General features: G+C 41.6%; 1 protein-coding gene across 1 annotated transcript in view; it reads right to left on the bottom strand.

The window, feature by feature from the left end:
• Positions 1-875: 875 nt before the first annotated feature.
• LOC139070039 (eukaryotic translation initiation factor 3 subunit H-like) overlaps positions 876-23,518 on the bottom strand; it is an 82,171-nt gene continuing 59,528 nt past the window's right edge. The window contains exons 5-8 of the mRNA XM_070551615.1: positions 21,075-21,224; positions 6,088-6,208; positions 1,522-1,654; positions 876-1,108 (exon numbers count right to left, since the gene is read on the bottom strand). Coding sequence (XP_070407716.1) covers positions 1,014-1,108; positions 1,522-1,654; positions 6,088-6,208; positions 21,075-21,224 — 499 coding nt within the window. The 3' untranslated portion in view covers positions 876-1,013. The remainder of the gene's footprint in view (positions 1,109-1,521; positions 1,655-6,087; positions 6,209-21,074; positions 21,225-23,518) is intronic.

The raw sequence follows: 23,518 nt of genomic DNA, 5'->3' as shown, positions 1-23,518 counted from the left end.
GCCTGTATTTGATATAGCGCCTTCTAGAATCCAGGAACCCCCCAAGGCGCCTTACAACACAATCAGTCATTCACACATTTACACAATGGTGGGGATGAGCTATGATGTAGCCACAGCTGCCCTGGGGCAACTGACAGAGGCGAGGCTGCCGAGCACTGGTGCCACCGGTCCCTCCGACCGCCACCAGCAGGCAACGTGGGCTAAGTGTCTTGCCCAAGGACACAATGACAGCAACAGACTGAGCAGGGCTCGAACCTGCAACCTTCCAATTACGGGGCGAGCACTTAACTCCTGTTGCCCGTGTTAAGTCAAGATCCTCTTCACCCCAAGTCTGGTGGTTCACTATCTCCATCGGTAGAAAGTGGTCGGTTCCTCTTTCCTTCCTTCGACCTTCACACCAAACCTCGGCTCCAACTGATTTGAGTTACAATCTGGACCTTTAACTTTTAATCACAACTTAATCATTAAACATGTTACCATGGAACAGTCCCTACTGATCATTTAACAAGACAATTCTATTGATTCAGATCGCCGTTTAACATTACTTGACTTAAAAACTCATAATCATGCCATTTAATCACAAAATGGACATTGGCTGTAAGAATCCTTTCATCACCGTCTTACTCAAACATTACATGAAATCATACATTTGATTATTTCATCAACTTTTGCCTGTTTGTGTCCATCTCTCCGATCATGGGTAAATGTGACTCAACTCATTTTGACTTTTTTTTTTTCTGTTCTAGAGACATTATTCTTTATTATGTTGAACCACAATTTGGTTTGTCTTCATGTCCTGGACACGATCAGACATTCACACACATTCTTACCCAGGTTGTGTGAAGAACAAGACAAAGCAACAAGACAAAAGAAGATGAGCTGCAGGATTTTTATTTAAATCAAGAGTGTTTTTATCCAAGATTCACTTCATAATAAAAACCACTACATAAATGATGGTTGACGCTCCTGCAGTTGACAAGTTTTCCAAACCGTCTCACACTCCCACCTCCGCTCTAGTTGTGGCCTTGGAGAGCCTCTGCCATGAACAGCTTCCCAAGGTTCTGCGAGGTGAACTCCTTCACGTTCTGGCAGTAGTTGTTAATTTGCCCTGTTGGAGAACAGCCACATGCATTCACACGCCCCCATAAAACAACACACAAACACCCCACAAGAAGCATATGTACAGCATACACACACACACACACACACACACACACACAAACATTTGTACAAACACAGACGGTGAAAACAGCAGCGAAACATCAAATTAGTGGTGAACGGAGTAAACGGGGGGCTCAGAATGCTGTCAGGAGGCGGAGAGCTAAACAGCGGGGATAAAGGAAGCTGAACGGGAGGCTGAGTCAATAAACTTTAAATTAATGTAATTTTAAGATAATGGCAGAGATAATTGTGAAACAGAACCTGAGCTCCAGTGAGAGGAGCAGAAGTGTCTGTTGGAATCTGGAGAAAAAAAGAAATGCGGGTGTCCTCTGGTTTGATTGGTTTTTTGTGTGTGCGTACCTGCAATGAGCAGAGTATCCATGCGTGGTGGCGCCTGTGGGGGCTTGAACAATTTGGTGATATCCTCCTCAGGCAGTGGGGGTTCTCCACGACTCTGCCGCTGGGCATTCTCCTGCTGCCTTCTCTGGATGTACTAGAGGAGGAGACCCAAAAACAGGGTGGCATAAGTCGGGGGAGATGTAGGAGAAAAAGTTGAAAAGCCCCAAAACAAGTTCAGATAAATTCAAACAAGAAACCTGGATAAATGGAGCCAAAACCAGAAAATATGTGAAAAGAAATGACGAGAAGAGATGGAAGTAAGAGAAGAAAGCATTAGGTAAGAGAGTCAAGAAGAGTTACAGGAAAAGAAGCAGGAGGCATAAAGTCACGGAGACGCAGGGAACACAAAGTAAGAAATGTAGAGAGTGATGAAAGCTGAGATAGGGAGACAGAAGAGTTATAAGTGCTAACAGGAAGGGGAGTGATTTGTGGTGGGCTGACAGTCGGTGAATAAGTGAGGTTCCGTGTCTCTGGAGATCCTAAAAGCCTTGTTAATTTAGCAAGATGGAGAAAAGGAAGGTTGTGGCAGATGGGAGGTGGCTGGTGTGGGAGCGTGTTTTCAACCAAGCATCCCACAATGCACCAGTATGTGCGCCTCACATAAACATAAAAATGAAAATATACAACTATTTGATCATTTTATTTCCTGCCGGTGTGTCACAGCATGAGCATGGTTCCTAAAACGTTCATGTGTCAAACTTCAGCCTCACTTATTAGTGTATACGACTCCTACAGAGCTGTTAAACAGACGTTAGAATTAAAACTCTAAAAGTGAAATACGGTTTCATTTAGACATATGTTGACCTCATCAAACACAGGCACCACTGTCTGCTTTCCCTCCTCTTCACAAACGGCTCAATCGCTGTCAAGTTGCCATTTTTCCAGACCACGGACTCTGAAATGGACCAGGCTCTTGCCTCCTGTGCGTTTTATGCTTCGTGTTTGATGTTGACGTCTTGACGAAAAGCAATCGCGTCCCAGCAGTTCTCTTGCAGCCTGCAGCCAGGGCTTCCTGTATTTTGTCGTTTTTATTCTCAAACCTCCACCTTCACAAGCGTGGATTTTTTTTTCAGTGCCTGCTGCTGAGCAGCATCACCACAATGCGTTGCTGGAAGCGGCGTGCAGCACGCTGTGGGACGGCGGCTTTGCTGTGATGGCCTCCACAGACTTGTTATAGAGCCAGACCTGACGAAATATCAAAGCTGGACCAAGACCAAATGAAGTTAGTGTACTACGTAATGGTCTAATCTGGTCAGGTAATGCACCCAATCATAATAAAGCCTTTAATCGTATTGTGAGCTATAGTCACTGCAGACGATGGATGTGTTCAGACAACAATTACCATCCAGATTGAATTACAGAGAAGATTATTATTTTATGGAGTCCATTTGGCGACACAGTATTGAATTGTTGGTCAAGTGGGTGAAAAGATGATTTTTAATTATTCTAATAAATGAGTCTTTAAAGCAATTAAATTCTGTCCACTTTGGTTTTCCTTCTTGAAAAGGTTCATTGCTTCTATAAATTTGTAAAGTCAAATAACTCAAGTTTTGGACTGAGACGTGGCTTTGGAATATTCCTAATCCTAAATGGCTCAGATCGGTATCTGAGCCTAGTTTTTACTTCCTCTGTTTCCTACCTTCCTTTCAACATGCTAATCATATAAATTTCAACTCTTCTGGCAATGTTTCCAACAGCTGATTTGACTCCCCTTTCATGTTTCCTTTATATACAGAGACAAACCCTAACCTGACTCAGTAACAATATTGTTATTTGTTAATTGCTGCTGATTTCTTTCATTAGGTATAATTTGTGCTCCCTCGATTCAGTGCTGCGAGTTTCCTTTAGCTGAGACTGAATCAGAGGAGTGAGACATACACTTCCTTTAACAGAGACTAGCGCGACTGCAAATTGTGGCAGGGGATCTGAGATTTACCAGATTCAGGGGGCTGTGGAAGAAAAATGGAGCCCGCTCAGCACAATGCCTTTTTGCAACTTTCTATGATGATTAATAAGGTTCCATTTGTCCTGGAAGCAGCAGGGTCAATAGCACGAGATTACAAGGGCCACGCACTGTTGATGTCTGAAAGGTTTAATAGAAGCTCACTTTCTTTTTCTCTGTGCTTTATTGGTTCATAATGGGGAATCGTGTGAAACACGAAAAAAGGCTCACTGTAGGAAAAAGGTTTCTGTGCCGTGTGTGTGTGTGTGTGTGTGTGTGTGGGGGGGGGGGGGGGGGGGGGGAGATTTGTAGGCTGTGATGATGAGGAGGTGAATACATGGGGGATGATGGATCATAATGGTGTAAATGTGTGGGTGAATGGCCTGGGATGAAGCATATGCATTTGTGTTGGTATGGAGTTGGGTCGTGGATGCGTGTTTTCTTCTGAGTGACTGGAGCCGACTGGGACTCTTAGCTGCTGTTGGACCACATGATGATGATGATGACTCAGCCTCGATCAGCATTAATAACATGGGCGCTTTCTCACTTCCATTTGCTTGGATTAATGACTGAATAATGTAGACTTTTTAATGTAGGAGTTTTTGTGTGCACATCAGTGAGTCACATCGAGCTGCTATTCTTCCATTTTCCTGTATAACGTGTGCACAAAACTGTGACGCTTGTGTTTCCATCCGCTGCAAGATGTTTGTGATGCAGAGGTTGTATTTGCAGATGGTGATCAGTGAATGTAGACGGTTTGCATCCTGGAGAAGCTGCTGCCTTCTAGTGCACTTGTCACTTTATTTTGGTTTTAGGATGTGATGCGGCATCTGCTTCTAAACGAGCTGTGATGTGGCTACACCTACTCATCAGCTTTAAGGACTCACAGCACATTTCATGTGCATCGGCTCTTCTTGCTGTTAACCATGTGTGAGTTTTACCTTCTAAATATCTTGTTGGATCAATATTCAAGAAATATGTTTGCTCTCAATACAAAGCACGGCACTTGAGATAAGTAAACCTATTAAATGCAGGTGACAAAACTTTCATTGAACCCATTTAATAAAAACAGTCATGTTCCTGTTGGTTTTACTGAAATAAACCAAAGTTTTCTTTAAGTAAACATCTATTAGAGTTCACATCAGAGTCTGTGAGTGGGCTGGCAGTAGATTTAGTAATATTCAACACATTTAAACCACCTTCATTTCTTTATTTCCAACTGACCTGGCCATCTTGTAGTACATTAAAGTGGTCTTGATCACTAAATCCAAAGTTACAAAGCTCTCTCAATATTTTCTTCAGACAGCCGTTTTTCCACTGAAGGAGTTCTGGGAAATTTCTTGGAGGGTGGCCTCTCAGCCGTTGTGTCTCCACACAAATTCAGCCCTTTCTGGACTTTGCACAAACGTCAGCATGTCGCGACTGTTTCAGCAGAGAGTGATGTCACTGATCAGCACCAAAAAGTGTCCACGGACAATGACATAAAAGTTTTTTTTCCCGGGTCAGCCATTTCCTGGTACAGAGTCTGAGGAAATGTTCAACATCACTGCCGTTTTGTGCTAGGTTGTGTTTCCGTGTAGCATACAGATCACCTCACACTTTTTACTGATCACCGTGTGCAATTTTAGTAAATTTTCAGCTCTTTGAAAATCACTTTGACTGTGCTATGATATGTTATTTATTAAACTGTTTTCTTTGACCATTTTCTATAAATTCAGTCTAACAAGTGAGCCACAGATTGTGACAGGCTGCTTATAAGGAACCAATTTAAAAGCTCAACATGTATCAGTAATAAGACTCAGTAGTTGAAAACATTCGGTGAGAAACCATGGAGGATTTCAAATGTCATTATGTTTCTGGTCTAGCTTGTTAAAATATACCCGTCTCAGTAAAAAAAAAAAAATTATCTTTCTCATCTTTTTCTAATTTGGGAATTCAACAGTAGTGCAGCTTCTACTCAATGACCAGATAGGCAGCCATGTTTCTGTCTGGAGAGTCTTTGTGCGGCATGACTTAACATTTCTGAACTTGTCCCATTTTTACCACACGATCACAAACATTTGATGTTTTTATAAAAAAAAAAAGGGGGGGGGGTGTCTTTTTCCTTACATTCTAGTGGGAAGATCAACATGTTTATTTTTTATTACAGAGTGATATTTAATGACTGTTGACAGAGGTTGTTGCTCTATTGCATGTAAATGCTCAAGCCCAGATGTTTCACTGGATGTGTGTAGGTACACTTGTGCTTCCTGGTGTCGCTGTTCCTCACCTGCTGTGACTGTGGGTATGACTGGTTGTATCCACGTTTGGAGCTGTAGGTGCTTCTGTTTCCGTGCGCGTGAGTGAGAGTGAGAGTGAGAGTGAGAGTGAGAGTGAGAGTGAGAGAGAGAGAGAGTGAGAGAGAGAGAGAGAGAGAGAGAGAGAGAGAGAGAGAGAGAGAGAGAGAGAGAGAGAGAGAGAGAGAGAGAGAGAGTCTATACATGCATGCTGGTGAGCTGATATGCCTGCTCCTCCTGCTGGCTCGTTGTGTGGGTGGTGTGGGCACTTTGCTTCCTGAAAGCAATGTGCGTGTGTGCAGGAGTTACCTGGTGCTTCTGCTGCTGCTGCTTACTCAGGTTGCGGCTGTAGGTGTTATATTTGACAATTTCTTGGTTCAGGTCATCCACTCTGTCCATCAGAAGCTGAAGGCTCTTCTCCAAGTGGTTGCTGGAACAAAAACAAAGTTCTACTTGTCATTCAAAATTTCTATTTTCCCAACAGCACACCTGAGCAGTAACGTCATAAATGATTAACTCCTGTTATACATTATTTATTTTTAAAGATATTTAACTACAACTGTTTGACTCCATGTCAAAAAGAAATTGAGAGTATTTTGTTTCCTGATAGCAGAGATAATATCAAGCTGAAGGGGACCTTTGGAATGAGCTTGAGAAGATTTTACAAGACTAAAGCCCAGCTGTAGCCGGATGTTTTAAGAATGACTACAAAGATAAGTACCACAAAGTTTTCTATAGGGATGGACAATATATCTGCATCAATATCTGTATCGGCCGATGTTAGTCATTTTTTTAACATATCTGTATTGGTTTGATAAATAAAACCGGGCCGATATTAACAACCATTATTTTTTCCATCTCGTCTCTATTTGTTTGCCTGTTTCAGGGGGTGGGGGGTGAGGTGTAATTGTTTAGTCATGTGACAGTGAATGAAATCATCTCAGAACTGTAAATGAGTGTGTTGTTTACATAATAATGTAAATTCAGCTTTAATAATTTTAATTTTATACAAAATCTGCTGATTTTAGAAGCATTAATGTCAGTATATCGGTTATCGGCCATAACAATTATCTTAAAATCGGATATCGGTATCGGGCCCAAAATTTCATATTGGTGCATCACTGGTTTTCTGCCTTTGTTATCACCATACCAAACCAGACCAGTTTATTTATAGAGCACATTTAAAAATAGTATGGCAGCTAACCAAAGTGCAGTACAGGAGAGCCATGGCAGTTTGCATAAACTCCAGGATGCAGTGAAGAATTTTTAGATAAATAACTATTTGCAAAGGCCTTCTTCTGCTACAACCGCCTGATATAAACATGCACAGACTTCATTTCTCTCAACAGAAGACTTCACATGTTGTTAGCAAAATTGAGATATCAGGAATAAAAAAACAGATATACCATATTTTCCGGACTATAAGCCGCTACATTTTTTCCCACGCTTGAACCATGCAGCTTATAATGAGGTGCGGCTTTACTGAAGATTTTCCTTCACTTGCCAGGGGGCGCTTTAGCAGAAAGTGAAACAGGTGGAAGTCAAAAGTGGAAATCGAAGAAAGTGCTCATTTTAATTTAGCACATGCAAGCAGCCAGCACGACAAAGAATCTTTTTCAAATCCATACCCCCTCATCATGGTAAATACTATGAGTTCATATGTTGCCGCATTTAAGTTGAAGGCCATTGATCTGGCAGTAAAGGAGGGAAACAGTGCTGCCGCACGTAAGCTTGGCATGAATGAATCCATGGTTTGGCGCTGGAGACGGCAGCGGGAAGAAATCATTCAAGCCAGCTTCACCCGGGGATGATGACAGCAACACGGACAGCGACACTGACAAAACCACAGAAAAGTTATGTGACGAAGCTCTTCTGAGGCTGTTCAACTCCGACACTGAAGAAGACTTTAATGGCTTTAGTGCGCAAGAGGAAGATGAGAGCGAATGACTTTTTCTGGTAGGCAAGTGTGTTTTATTTACTAACCAGGCATGTTTTCTGTGCAGTTCTTATTTTCTAATCATCCAGGGCTTATTAATGCTGTGTCAGCGCTGTTCTTTTCTTCTAAACATGCATGCAAATTACCGGTAATAAGTGTCAGTTCTGTTTTTATTTTATAACCATCCAGAAATATGAATGCTATCAGTGCTGTTTTCTAAACTTGCAGGCACGTTCATCTGTGTTTAAAATTCGTTTCGTTGAATTAAAACAACAACGAAAAACCTCCTTGTAGCGTCTTTTTGTCTAATTATCTTATGTTATGGCCATACATGCGCTGTGCGCCGGAGACCTGCATGTGGCTGCTGCACCACGGCTTGTATTTGAGTGCTGCGTGTGTGTAGAAAACCTTTTTTTTTTTTTTTGGTGCGGCTTATATAGGGGTGCGCTCTATAGTCTGGAAATTACGGTAATTTTTGTGAAGAAGACTTCAGGGTGCCCAAAAAAGCTCAACGACTACCAGGACTTCTAAAGTTGGTCCAGCTGTTGGATCGGGGAACCACCAGCTGGCTTGGGAATGGCAGCGATTGATATGGTAACTATTAAAATATTCCTAAACATAATTCTGACAAAACAATGGAAAATGGACCGGAAAAGGATGGCATACCAACTCCGGGTCTGGAGAGAGTTCCTGCCTCAAGTGGAGTAGTTCAAGTATCTCGGGGTCTTGTTCATGAGTGAGGGAAGGAGGGAGCAGGAGATCAACAGGCCGATTGGGGCAGTGTCTGCAGTGATGCGGACGCTGAACCGGTCTGTTGTGGTGAAGAAGGAGCTGAGCTGGAAAGCAAGGCTCTCCATTTACCAGTCGATCTACCGCCCAGCCCTCACCTATGGTCACGAGCTTTGGGTAACGACCGAAAGAACAAAATCGCGGATACAAGCGGCCAAAATTAATTTTCTCCGCGGGGGATAGGGTGAGGAGCTCGGACATTTGAGAGAGACTCGTAGAGACGCTGCTCCTATATAACGAGGGGAATCAGTTGAGGTGGTTTGGGCATCCTGTTAGGATGCCTCCTGTACGCCTCCCAAGGGAGGTGTTTCAGGCATGTCCTGCTGGCAGAAGGCCCCCTTGGTCGACCCAGGACACGTTGGAGACAACATATCTCTGAACTGGCCCAGGAACGCCTTGGGCTCCTGCCGGAGGAGCTGGTGGAGGTGGTCGGGGAAAGGATGGTCTGGAACTCCCTAGTTGGGATGCTGCCCCCACGACCCAGATCCAGGTAGGTGGAAGAAGACGAAATGAGACCCAAGTCTTTAAAAGACTCTTGGCAATGGCGATAGAACTTGGTTCGACAAGACATTGAAAATACCTTTCGAAGGTTTTATGCTACCGATAGTAGATGGTCTAAAATGTACCCATAACCTTGGTGGTTCTAAAAAGTACTTCATCACCACACCCACATGAAATGTTGGTGGTACAATGAAGCAAGCGTTCAGTCTACCCCAATGATAGATGATGAAACCATCAGCTGTGTTGTTTAGTGAAAAAATGTGCTCTTCACAACCACCTCATCAGACAAAGTGTCAGAATTGGAACTGAGAAACAACTAGATATGTTGTATTAAAGTGTCCTCAGAGCCTCAACAGACCCAGCTCATGCAGTGGCAGAAGACTAAAACCCGAGGGCCTGTCATTCAGTTCTCCTGTCAAATAGATCCTCCATTTTCCAAACACTGCTATGCTGACAGCTCTCAAAACACAACACTGCCAGCATGCACCCTCTTCCCCTCATTTCTAACATTTGTTTCAGCCTTTAAAAAGCAAGCTCCACTTTTACCTTGAGTTCAACCTTGACAGGGCTGCAGTGCTCCGTGTTAAGTTATATACCTCTTCTGTTTTCCTCTCTGGGATTAGATTGTTTCATTTATGAACGTTTGGGTGCTACACATTGCAGCATGTTTTGCAGAGAAACTGATTCCTGCCTTCTTTTTGAAAACTGCACCCGAATGACCTGCCTTTGTGTGAGTCTGAGGCATGAGCAAAAATAACTGTTGTGTTCCTGTTTGACTGGGAGTACAGACCTTAAGTCCATCTGTTCCTGGATTACTAAAGTCTTTGTGCACAAAGTAAAACTCAGCCCTTCCACCTCCAACAGGTACACGAGATGCCTTACAAGGCAGTCGGGTTTTTGGTAAGATCACAACAGGAAAGAATATTTTCTTCCATTTGTTTTGAGGCATAAAGACAAAGGATCAGACAGAGAAGGGTCCTGCAGCTAACAGAACTTCTTCCGGCTCTTGGAGAGTACAGACGCTTTTTTCTCCTCTCCCTCCCTCCTTATCCCAAGGCTCTTTGTCCTGTCTGTGCATGGCGCTTTCTGCATTTTTTCTGGAAACTGGAAATTATTAAAAATGGATCTGGTCAGTTGGTCTCTCAACGCGATTAACAAAAAATTTTCAACGATGAGAATGGGAGAAGGGGCTCCCGGATGCCCCTCTGGGACTGAGTCAGCTGGGAATATCATGGACTCCTGGAAACAGTGGAACCTGATCTGCCTCTCTCAATTGTCTGTAGAGGATTCTGAAGACGTCTGGATATTTGTCGTTTTGGTGTCGGGATTCCTGCTGTTAGGCCTGAGTGGTTACCTGGCTTACCGGAAAATTAACGAGCGTTCGACGAATATTGGCTCAATCCCGGAGCTCTGGGATGAATGCATCGTGCTGTGAACGCACAAACTCATAACTGTCAAGATGAGTCGTAAGCTTGGAACTTTGGCTGAGATTCGGGCTCTGGCACAAAGGGTGGATACCATCAAGGAGCGAGTGGACAGATCAGCACGAATTGGGATTGATTAATTACGCGATTATTGGATCTAGAGGGGTTGTAGACCAACAGAACACTAAGGCAGAGAGGAAATTTTCTCTGTCCCCAAAACAATTTTTATCTGAATCTGCCCTTGGAGCCTGTGAGGCTGAAGTGATAACTCCCCCCTCAGAAGAAATGTGGAATGCGGTCATCGCTATGGAAACTCTTTCTCCCTATCCCAGCCTGGGCGGGACTGTGACCTGTGAAGGCCAAGGAAACGTATCTAGGAGTCACTGTGCTCTCTAACCCATTATCTCCCTCCCCTGTCCAAACGGAGGTGATGAGTGCTGCCCCATGCGGCTGCACACACTGAAGTGAGGAGGGTCCCAACCCTACCTCCCCACCTAGTGGACACTCATGTTGTTTAATGTCTGAAGTTTGTGTGCATATCTGTCTGAGGTGTTGTGATGCATAGCAAAGCTGCCCTCTCTGTGGAGGGTAACTCTGAAGTGCTTTTTTTCCCCTCCCCCTGACTCTATCCTCATATAAACGCTCTTGATCTATTACGGTGCCGCAACTCGGGTTTCGAATGACCACAGTCACCAATTCTTGTCATGTGTCTGTGTATGTATGTCTGATCTCAGAATTGTGTGTACTGAAACTCTAATTTCCCTCTGGGATTAATAAAGTATTTTTGAATTGAACTGAATTTTCCATTCAGTCTCAGAATCAGTGCTTTTTTAAGACGTTCCAATCAGGTCTACTTAAGACTTCTTTGTGTATAATTTAAATATTGACTAATTTCGTCTTTTAAAACTAACAGCTTTTATGACTCTTGTTGCTCTTTTAAGACCAACTAAAACCATGTGCAAATGTCACTAAGTGTTTGACTAAAGTATGTGCACCTGTAGAGAAGTTAAATGATCTATACTATATAACACACAACAAAAATGGTAATACTTTAGAGTCATTGATCCCACTACGTCAGTAGATGTTTCTATTATCTGGACTATTTCCAGTCCAGCCATGATAGCGTGTGAAGACTGGTGGGTGATCAGTTGGCACTCCTCCACTGTAAACATGAAAACTGATGGCTCAGGACCAGATCTCAGGATAACACTTTCCTGCTGTGTCCTTCTTACTGTGTCTAAATCTATTCTCACAGACGAACGGCTGTTACAAACGGTTTTACCAAAGCAATACGGTGGTTAATGTGCGTGGTGTAAATGCATAATATTTGCATGGGGAATCATTTAGTCAGATTAAAGGCCTTTATTGCATCTGTCCTTTTAAATTCAACACAAGTGTCTTCTTAGTATGTACAAACGGATGTTATTTTCATTTGTTTTCAAGTCCTTTTCGATATTTTTTTCTTTTAAGGTTAACTATAATGATCACAGAGGTTATAAGCTTCATTCAGTTTGTCTTTCTGAATCCTTCACACAAAATTGTGACTTCGCTAAGCTCTCCATTACTCACAACCTGCTGAAATGTGGCTGGATGTTGGCAAAAATGGAGCATGTTCTTTGGTGTGAAGACAATAACAATACAGCTTAGTGCTGTGTTGATAAAATCGAATAGATGCTGAAATGATTCTTATGAAAATTCCAATAATCAAATTGAATTGATTCATAAGTCCAAAACTCCATTTCATTGTTTAACATAGTTTGCCCTTTGTACAGCTAAAATTGGAAGGAGACGTCCAGATGGTCAGAAAGGGTTAATACAGTTTCCTCTGTGAACTGTTACTCACCCAGTGTTTCACCGTTGATATATGGGCATATAATTAAGGTAACAGCTAAATTAAAACGCTTTAATAGCACTGACCCATATCAAAATCCAAATGGAACAGATTGAATAGGATCGGATCATGATAATCTAATCTAACACTTGAGAATCGGAATTGAATAGATTCTTGAAATCTGAATCAATGTCCAGCTCTAATATGGCTACGCTCTTGGTGCAAAACAGGGGTTTCCCTGCTATTTCGCCATCCCTGAGATGCTTTCCCATGCACTCGGCACACACTAAATGTCCACGGTATGCTCCCACTACAACGTGACCATGCCCCTTCTTGGCATGACTCTTATAAAGTTTAAATTGTACATTTCAGTTTAGGTATTTAGAAATAAATCACAAAGTTACTGATTTAAATCTCAAAACCAGGGCTTTCACCGTGCATGTGTTAATGCATATTCTGTCGTTTGAATAGAATTACAGAAAAATTACTCTATAAGATAAAATTATATCAGTTTAGCGTGACTAGAATTTGGATGAGGCTTGTGTTCTCACAAACTAAAGAGATAAATTATTCAGACGGGTTCACCAGAATTCTGATCAACATTATTTTAGACAATTTGTCATGAGATTTCCTATCATTAAAATTTCTGTTGAAAGGTCACATTCGATGACACCACATTCAGTATGCTGTATGTCTGCTAGTGCATGCTCAAATTCACATGGGACAATAAAGGACAAACTGTAAAATTGTGTCGATGTGTGAGAAAAAAACTGGCTGACATTCAGTAAATTGAAGGTTCAGAAGGGAATTCTTTAACAAAGCTGCCAGGAAAATGACTTTCATTCACACAACGAGCATTTTATTCTGATGGGAGTCTTTTTAACTGATGGCCATGGACATAAAAATGGATTGCTGGCTCACTTCTATATAGCTGAATAATTTGTTTCAAAGAAAAAGTAAAATCCCCTGTATTTTGTAGTGTGGTATGGTGTTATATTTGTTAAAATTCAGCTAAAATGAAAAAAATGTGTAAAAATGTCCAATTTCAAAAAGGATTTAAACTAAGTTTGAGGTTTTCTGAATGTCGTAAGCACATACGCTGCCGAACATTCACTTTAGGTTAGAATCCAGTTTTCTTGCTTTATTATTACTTTTGTGCATAAAAGGGTGGCAGCAAAATAGGAGAAGACACTATTGCACGATATACTGACAAATAGGAGAAGACACTATTCACCCCCCCCCCCCCCCTCAGAGTATTCAATACACAGAAGCTTCTCTGTCACCACCTCCTCTATGACCCCATTTCTCTACCTTTTCACAGTCCTTTACAGAATACACATCATCAGGGTTATCAGGTAGCACAGAAAGCCACGGAGGCGTGCAGAAGCTCAGACATGACCTGGGAACATTCTCTTACTGGATTAGTAATTTTAGTAAAATGTTAAGTTGTCTCCAGTGAGTGCTATGTAAAAGATGAAAACATTCATTATAACATTTTTGTTTTGGAAAGCTCTAAACAAGGAATTTTTGACCTTCATGCTTTTTACCATCGTCTCAGAGCTAAATAACCTTGTTAAGACGATGGCGTGTTCGCATTTGTCGACGGGAAAGGCCGGGTGATGTAAATTTTAAAGTTTTAAAAATACCTCGACTCCTCAGACCTTGCACCAACAATCAGCAGCCATGGTCTCATTAGACTGCAAAAGTCTTCAGGGAGATTTAGCAGGCTCTAGACAGGAAAAGCAGTGCCCTGGTGTTCAGTCACACTTGCATAAATGTGACCATAATAGAAGAAAAGTCAGAAGGAAAACCCTTCACTTGTCCTTTCAAATGTAGCTCTCCAACACTACAGTCCTTAGTTTAGAAAAGATGGATACATATTTGCTTTCCTTCCCGCATCACTAAGATACACATTTTCAACAAATAGGGCTTTCACATCTGGGTCAGCCTGGCCTGGCTTTGATTGGGTAACTGTGTTCACATCTGAGTAATTTGTGCATTTTCCATGCTCAGCTGACTGGATTTTTTCAGAACTACTTCCCAGTGGTCAGCATGGTGTGATGCAAACACAGCACACCCACTACCGACTGACTGGCCAGCTGAAGTTCACGCCTACCTATAGAGGGAGCTTCTGATTGGCGGAGCACACTGCATTCTCAGTAAGACAGTAAGAAGCAGTGTGCTTCATATCAGAGTCATACACCTAGGGATGAAACAAATTATCGAATTATTTGGATGGTTCGAATAATTAAATTCCTTGATTCATTTTTTACTAATTCAAAGCTTCGTTAAATGTGCGCACCACAGTCTGAAACCATTTTACTGGCGCACTATGTGGTAATCTAAGTGCAGTGGAGGAAAATAGAGAAACCAGCAAAGACAGAAAACATTGTACGTAAATGGTCCAAAGTTTGGGATCAAGAGTTAAACTTGGGCAGATTAGCAATGCTAAGTTAGCACGTAGCATGCCCATGAATCATGATCAAGTGGAGTTCAGAAAAAAACTTCAATTCATTCAAGTTTATTTATATAGCGCCAAATCACGACGAGTCGTCTCAAGGCACTTCACATAATAAACATTCCAATACAGGTCAAAACGTGATGATTGTGAATGACTAAACTCTACAAGCGGAAGAAAAATCCCCTCCATCCCATTTACGTGTGGATGTCTGCAGCTGCAGCGCTATGGAGCAGAACCGCTGCAGCTGCTACCTGGAGTCAGGTTGTTGCTACTGAGAGTCAGTGACTCGAGTCTGCTCCACACACCGCAGCAGGATTATGGCAAACCGTTGTAGCATGTAATTCACAAACGCTTCTATATTTTAGAAAATTTAGACTGGATTATGTTGCCAACCCGCACAAGATAAAATATGTCCATTACATTGTTGCTAGTAGAAATTAAATGTCATTATAATTTCCAGTAAATTACCACTTAACAAGTTACTGAAATTATTAAATTCTACTGATCGCATTTGAATATATTTAGTTATGTTTAGACTAGGATGAGTGATGTTAATGCAAACCTAAAATATGTATGAAATATAGGTCAAATTCTACTCCATAAAATTTTTGTTGGACGATTTGATGGAACATTCAAATACTAAAAGCCTTGTACAGTAACTGTAAACTAGCTTTGGAGCAATCTGGCACACATTAACAGTCTAGATTTTCCGAGGAAATGCAAGGATCCCTGAGTACTGGGCACGAGCTTGTTTAGTTTGACTCATGTTCACTTTATTAGTTTCTTCTTCCTTATTCTACCGTGTATTTTGAGTGAATACCTTCCAAATATACATTGCTAGAGTTCAGCTGTTAAGGAGTGAATAAACCTGGGTAGTTCTGTTACTTAAGCAGTTGTGAATAAAAACTGAGAAAAGCTGCAACAGAAGCTCAGCTGTCCAAGCGGGGAGCGACTTTACAAAAAGATAAGAAAGCTTCACCTGGTGCATCAAAGCTTGGAGATGACTATGTACAGACAAATGTCAGCAGACACCATGCCATACGAAGTTCGTGTGTCCTCATTCAAACACTGACTTTATCAATTATAGATGCATGTTGCATTCAAGCAGAAACTAGAAGATGATAAACATGATATCTGTCTAGCCATTTTGGGCTTAATGAACATCTGGCATCGAGACTTGTATCACAGCACCAGACCTACAGGAGAGGAGAGATCTGTGTAGTTTCGACCAGTTGTGCATATCTTGATTTTTGTGAATTGTAATGCTGGACGAGTCACACAGGAAGAGCAGCAGCACAGAGTCAGCAGGTGACTTGTTTCCACAGGCTTCGATATGACTGAACAAATCCAAGAAAGTACAATCACTGCAGATGTGACATAAAATTTCAAAAACTGCTTAAAAGTAAAATATAAGCTGAAACTTTGCAGTCCCATTGTTGTATATTTCCTGCTCAAACTACTTCTTTTGTGCTATTCCTGCTATGTAGCAATAATTTCCATTAGCTATGCCTATTGTTTAGGAAAACTGCAGCGAAAGTGCCAGCCTAGTTCAGCCATTACACTGCTTGCAACCTACTTTGGTAAATTTTATGTAATAAAAAATACACTGATCTAGACGTTATAATTCTCGTTGTGAAAGCTATTTTAATGGGGAAACACAGTTGTGAGGTTCTTTGCTAGACTAGCTTTTATCCCTTCTTTTACTGTGTGCTTGTAAAAACTGTCAGTTTGGAGATCCAGATAGCTCTCTCACTTCACCTTCCCACTAAAACACAAAACACTTTGGGATTTCAACATGAAAAATGTAAGTATAGAACAACCAGTTAGGGCATTTTTGACCTGAGCGTCTTCCAGCATTATAATAATAACCTCCGCAGAGGGTTTCTGAAGAAAAACACATTGTCCAGATCTACTGCATGGAGGTTGTTGCATAAACACAATGTGTGAGTGAGTGTCAGGTGCCCTGGGAGGAGTGCTTTCTAAGTTTTCAAACTGTAATGGCAAAAGGTCATACCACACTTCATAAAGCTTTCATTGACTACCTTTGAGTGACTTGGAAATACAGTTGTGCTTTGAATGATGCAAACCAGTCGATCAAAGCCATGACAGTTAAGCAGGAGGACATTTTCTGCTATTTCAACAAACAATTAGGTTGTCATTTTATTTGCCAACATCCGTCCCGACTGGTCGTAGGTTCTGCAGCTCCTTTTTTAGGGCAGCACGTTCATATGCTAAAGCTCAAATAAAATGGCAGCTATTAAATTCATATTTCCCATCTAAAAAAGCTAAAGATCAACTAAATATTCAGCACTGGCTTGTGAAAATAAATGAATGTTAGCAGGTCAACTGTGAATAATACCATCCCAGGAAAAAATGTGCAGGTATGAATGGTTTCTCTTATTGAGTGGCATTTCATAAGAAGCCTTCCTGCACAAAAACACAGGCACTGAAAAGGCTAACAGTCATGACCAGAAAAAGCAAAACAGTCATTAGTTCCAAAATGTTATCCAACATTCAGCAGTCCAAGGCTTTTGATCACTAAAACAATCATTTTCTTTGATGCTTTTTAGTTCACTATCATAGTAACTATTCAGCAACTGAAACTGTTACTGAATATGGGGGCCACTCTGCAAAAATTATTTTTTTGCCAGTAAATATTTAACACCTAGGTGCCCAAGAAGAAAAATCCAGAATTTGTTCAAAATAATATATTTTTTGCCACAGTAAGAAAGCCTACAGATCAAAAATGGCAAAATGTCAAGAAAGGGACACGTCTCTAATTGTAGAGCCGGGCTATCGATCGACTGGGCTTCAGGCTTGTGCTGCAGTCCGACGCATCACTGATACGGAAGAGGAAAGGATTCAATAAAAAATACTGACGATAAAACAGAGCGTGGTTTGGCAACAGAATGATCCCAATCAAAGGTTTCAAGTACCGCAGGAGGTATAAGCTGAGGGTTTTGCCATGGTCTACTACAGCATAAAGGGAAATCAGTGCTCAGACTCTAAAAGAGCGACCCATGCAAAATCGATAGGGGGAAAATGTTTAGACTCATATGTCTTCATAAAGATGAGCTATAAACACTTTATAAGCTTTGAAATCTGCCAAAGTCGGTGGGGCAAAACCTTTACTGCATGTTTTTTTTTTTTCATTTTTGTTATCTGCAAATTGTAAAAAATAACTGAAAAGTGTTTTTATGCAGTTGAACTTTCTTCCCTTTGAAGAACATTTCATCATCTAAATGTAAGTAGCTAGCAACCAGAGAAATGACCAGGACCGTAAATATTGTTGCATGTGAACTAATTCCTAAACTCTTCATGGTAATTTTGTCAGTGGAATAAAATCAAGCAGACATAAGAAATAACTGCGCTAACAAGTTGGTGAAAACACGAAAAAAGCCACAAAAACTTCAACAGAAATTTCAACTGGTTATAAAATGTGTGCAAAGACAACTTACAAAGAAACGTTTCTGGTCTTGCATGAAAACAGTCCAGTCCCGTACATTTCCAATACAAAAGTGCTTCCAGGATTGAGTTGGACTGGGTTGAAGGAGGCTGCACATATTAATTTACTTCATGCAAACCATCAACACAGTCAACATCATCATCTGTGGTAAACGCAAACCTGCCTGCCAGAGTGAGACTGCACTCACTCAGCCTTACACACAGATGACAGTGACAAATGGGGCTGCAGATTGGAAAATGAGACAAAAGGAAAAACATTAAATAAAACCCCTTATCGTCCACTTTTTGAAAGGGTCTGAAATGGGTAGAAAAGGGTGGGGCTGTCAGCAGAAGATCCAGAAGCGAACATCACAGTCCCATATGAAAACGGAGCAGCGCAGCAATCTGACAACTTCAGGAAACAATTTCATCTCACAAGACATCCCATCTGCAACCACGTCAGGAAGCCTGCGAGAAGGGCTCCTCTGCTGTGCCCTCCATATCAAACGAGATGTTTCTACTTTAGAGTAGTCATTTCGCAAACGTGCCTTGTGAGATTGGTGCATCTACTTGACGATGTTTAACGAATGACCCTGTTGGTGTTTAGCTTGGCTGGGCATGCATTTTGAAGAGCTCCATTCACATGACTCTGTAAAAAGTCATGACTTGCTTGTTTAAGAGGACACAGATGAGAAGAATAACGATTCCTGATGTGATTCATCGCAGCATACGAGTAAGTGCAGAGAGCTCTGGGAGCAAACAGAGTATAAATCAGCACTTTGAGTCGTTATTGTGCTAATTTCTCACACCTGCCCCTGGGGAGCTTTTTGATTAGCAGCTTCACAGCTGTTGCTCCACTTGCAGCAGTTTATCTCCATAAATGATTGCTGATAAATTCTCCAGAGACTGAAGCCGAGTTCCCTTGAGATATAAAATGTGAGACTTAAAGAGGCAGGCTGCGATATGATATGAAGAGAGTCCTGTTGTGCTCATTAGTGATGGAAGACAAAGTTTGCTGGCATGTTCTGTTTTCCAAATGCATTTCTGAATAAATAAGATGTGGCATTTTGACATGGCATTTGTTGCACCCAATTTTGGACCAAGTATCAAAGTAAGACTTTCCATAGTATCCTAAAGTTACAGGTTTTTGAACTGAAAAAGTGGTCCATCATGTCTCAGAAAGATGTCATTGTTGATCATGAGCATTGTTCAAACAAAAAACCCCGTAGTGTATATAGCTGAGTAGATACCACCCATCTGGTATTAATTAAAGGGACTTCTTTAACATCATGGTGTGTTTCAGAGTTCAGGTTTAAATGTTTATTCATTTATTTTCTTTGAATTGTTGATTAGTGATAACACTTAAAGTATATACATGTATTAACTACTCCTATCAAATTCATTGCTTTTTGGGTGAAACTTGCCTTAAAACAATAATAAAAATCACACGTTTTCATGGTAACATCATTCAGTACTCTTTTCTTTCCTTTTCTGTTACCTTAAGGTTTAACTAGTATTTTGCCCTTTTTGTTGTTACTGTAGTTTATTTGTTATTCCTCTGTAGGATTACAAAACCAGCTCTTTACTGTCAAATAACACCCAGCAGCAGCACAATATAGCTCTTACTGTGGGTCCAGGGGTCAGGTCTGACAGGAACGCCTTAATATTTTAGCATCAAAGGTTCCTATATTATGTCTGCTGATGTTTTGTTGAAACTCTGGACATGAAATCCACCTTGGTGTTGGCTAATCTGGAACTAGCCTGATGTTAAAGCAGTACTTGACTCATATTTTTAATACATCTTCAGTGCTCTCTAGTAGGAATGAATGCCTCTTAAGTTGTACTCTGAGGGGAAAAAAGCTCTGGTGAACCGGTTTCAGGGGCTAGAAGTGAGCCAGATCAGAGATGAGATGAGCACAACAGGATTTGGAGTCTTGGTCCCTGATATTCAGACATCTCTTCTCTGATTGGCTAACAGCAACACAACTCTATTACTGACTCTGCTCTGCAATGTTGATGTTTTATCTCCACAAATAACACAAGCCTGGAGGAGTTCTGCTGTGTGGTGGAGTTGCTAATGCTAACAGTTAACTTCTACTAGTCTAGACATTCTCAGCTGTTTCTCAGCCTTCCCCGTCGTGAGTCTAGATGGGTTTATCCTGGATACAGTCAGCTGCATATTAATCCCAGTAAAGTGATCCAGTCTGACCTGGACAGTGCAGCGTTCCAATGGTCAGCCTTACAGTAATGGCTCGTGGGAAAGAAACAGCCAATATGAAAAGGCACAAAACTGGTAGCATAAAACAAAGATAAGTCAGATTCAGTGTAATGACGTGGTTTTCTAATGTGCAAGATTTGATTTGTTTTTCTTTGTATATTTTGATAAAACAATTGTTGCTCCATGAATCCATCACTATGGACTACATAGGCTTTAAATGTCCACTGGTAGCCGATTTCTGAGGTCAGTGTTTTAACAGGGTGGCTTAAGAACAGTGAAGTGTCCACAATTCCCTAATGTTTAATCAATTTTAATTTAAGAGTGGCTTTAAGCCATGTCTGTGAATGCAGCTTGCAGGCTTAAAGAGAACCCGTGAGATGGAGTTAAAGCTTTTCTTTTGAGAAACTCATACAATCCACAGGTATCAACGTCATCATGGTGACCACATGCATAATCAGTATATTATGACTATATTGTGAATAGAACTTGTTAAAAAACGACTTTTGTGATATGTAAAGGAGCATTTTATTGCTTAAAAACTTAAATTTAAAGCAAATTCTATAAAGTAAACAGATGTAATCTGGATTTAACCTTTGTTCAACTTGTTTGCTCATCAAAAACTTACAGGTGAGGTATAACAATTAATGTTGGAACTAATGTAAAAAACAACACATAATGGGTCAATGACTGACCTGCTGGAGAGATTGAGCAGTTCGTGCTTGTCGGCGGCCGTGGACTTGTCTTCCAGCTCCCACATCAACACGCTGATGAGGTGGGAGTTTTTGATGACAATAGGGACCTCCTCGAACATATTCTCAAAACCAATGCTGGCCTTCTTCAAGCTGCAGACAACAACAATTAAAAAATGTCAGAGATGTGCTAATTTACTCATATTACACAGGTGTCATACTATATTTTATAATGTAATTTTATGCTTTTAATTAGGGATGTGTATTGGTGAAATTGTGGCGATACGCATTACGATACAGGGGAGATGATACAATATACCGTGATATATTGCGATACATTCAGCCAGATGATATTAGTGATTTTTTTAGACTGAAATTATTGTAGGAAATTCAATAAAAAGTCCAAACTGATACTTAACATGTTTAACATGAGGTATCTGAAGGTGATTTTAAGGTGCTTTTATAGGACACACCATGCCGGCATGTCGGCGTAATATTACCGCAATGGTATGTCTATAAATGCGCCCTGCCGGCATGGCGTTGCGCAAATATTGTGGCATTTGTTCCGCCTCACTTGGTAGTAATATTGCCGCATCAGCCCCTCGCCTCTGACGGCTAAACGCGTGTCAGCCCTGCTAAATCCCTTTGGAGCGACTGTGGGAGGCTGCCCGCAAAAAAGGGTGGTCGCGTTAGTCACGTGTACGTCACGTGTACTGCGCACCGGGTGCCGGCCGGAAGCAAAGCCGGCTGGATGGACGCGGAGACCATGGAGCTTTTGGCCGTGCGAGCGGACGAACAGATTAGTCGCTTTTTTACGGGGACGGTGAGAGACAGCCAGCTGTTCGACAGAGTGGTGAAAACACTGGCTGAGCGGGGCGTCAAGTGGGACAAAAAGCAGGTCACATCAAAGCTAATGGCCCTGAAAAAGAAATTTCATCAGTCTGACGTGTCTTCCGTCTGACGTTGAATGCACAACCCTGTACGTCACATGCGGGGGGGGGGGGCCCGCCCAGCGACCTCCCTATATCCCGTCTTGGTTGGAGAGGTGTCTGATGGCAGTTTATTCTAGCTTCAACTTTGCTACGATAAATGCCAAAATCCTCCCCAGGGTGCTGCAGCAAATCCCGTTTTGAAAACGCCATGGTCCTATAAAAACAGCTTGAAACATAACAGAGGGATTTACATTTCAATGGTGGAAACAAAACCCATTGTACACTGCTGCCTACTAGCGGTCGGCATTTGAATTGCACCGAAAGAAAAGAAAATACACAAATGTTTGTATGTAAATTCTTCCAAAAATTCAATATACAGTGGTGTGAAAAACTATTTGCCCCCTTCCTGATTTCTTATTCTTTTGCATGTTTGTCACACAAAATGTTTCCGATCAACAAATGGTAAATGGTAAATGGCCTGTATTTGATATAGCGCCTTCTAGAGTCCTGGAACCCCTCAAGGCGCTTTACAACACAATCAGTCATTCACCCATTCACACACACATTCACACAATGGTGGGGATGAGCTACGATGTAACCACAGCTGCCCTGGGGCGCACTGACAGAGGCGAGGCTGCCGAGCACTGGCGCCACCGGTCCCTCTGACCACCACCAGCAGGCAACGTGGGTTAAGTGTCTTGCCCAAGGACACAACGACAGCGACAGACTGAGCGGGGCAACAAACATATTTAAACATTAGTCAAAGACAACACAAGTAAACACAAAATACAGTTTTGAAATTATGTTTTTTTTTATTTAGGGAGAGAACAAAATCCAAACCTACATTGCCCTGTGTGAAAACGTAATTGCCCCCTGAACCTAATAACTGGTTGGTCCTCCCTTAGCAGCAATGACTGCAATCAAGCGTTTGCGATAACTGGCTACGAGTCTTTTACAGCGCTCTGGAGGAATTTTGGCCCACTCATCTTAGCAGAATTGTTGTAATTCAGCTTTATTTGAGGGTTTTCTAGCATGAACCGCCTTTTTAAGGTCATGCCATAGCATCTCAATAGGACTCAGGTCAAGACTTTGACTAGGCCACTCCAAAGTCTTCATTTTGTTGTTCTTCAGCCATTCAGAGGTGGATTTGCTGGTGTGTTTTGGGTCATTGTTCTGCTGCAGCACCCAAGATCGCTTCAGCTTTAGTTGACGAACAGATGGCCGGACATTCTCCTTCAGGATGTTTTGGTAGACAGTAGAAATCATGGTTCCATTTATCACAGCAAGCCTTCCAGTTCCTGAAGCAGCAAACCAACCCCAGACCATCACACTACCACCACCATATTTTACTGTTGGTATGATGTTCTTTGTCTGAAATGCTGTGTTACTTCTATACCAGATGTAACGGGACATTTGCCTTCCAAAGAGTTCAACTTTTGTCTCATCAGTCCACAAGGTATTTTCCCAAAAGTCTTGGCAATCACTGAGATGTTTCTTAGCAAAACTGAGACAAGC

Source organism: Nothobranchius furzeri, chromosome 5 (assembly GCF_043380555.1).
Source record: "Nothobranchius furzeri strain GRZ-AD chromosome 5, NfurGRZ-RIMD1, whole genome shotgun sequence".
NCBI lineage: Eukaryota > Metazoa > Chordata > Actinopteri > Cyprinodontiformes > Nothobranchiidae > Nothobranchius > Nothobranchius furzeri.
This window is presented reverse-complemented; position numbering and strand designations above follow the sequence as displayed.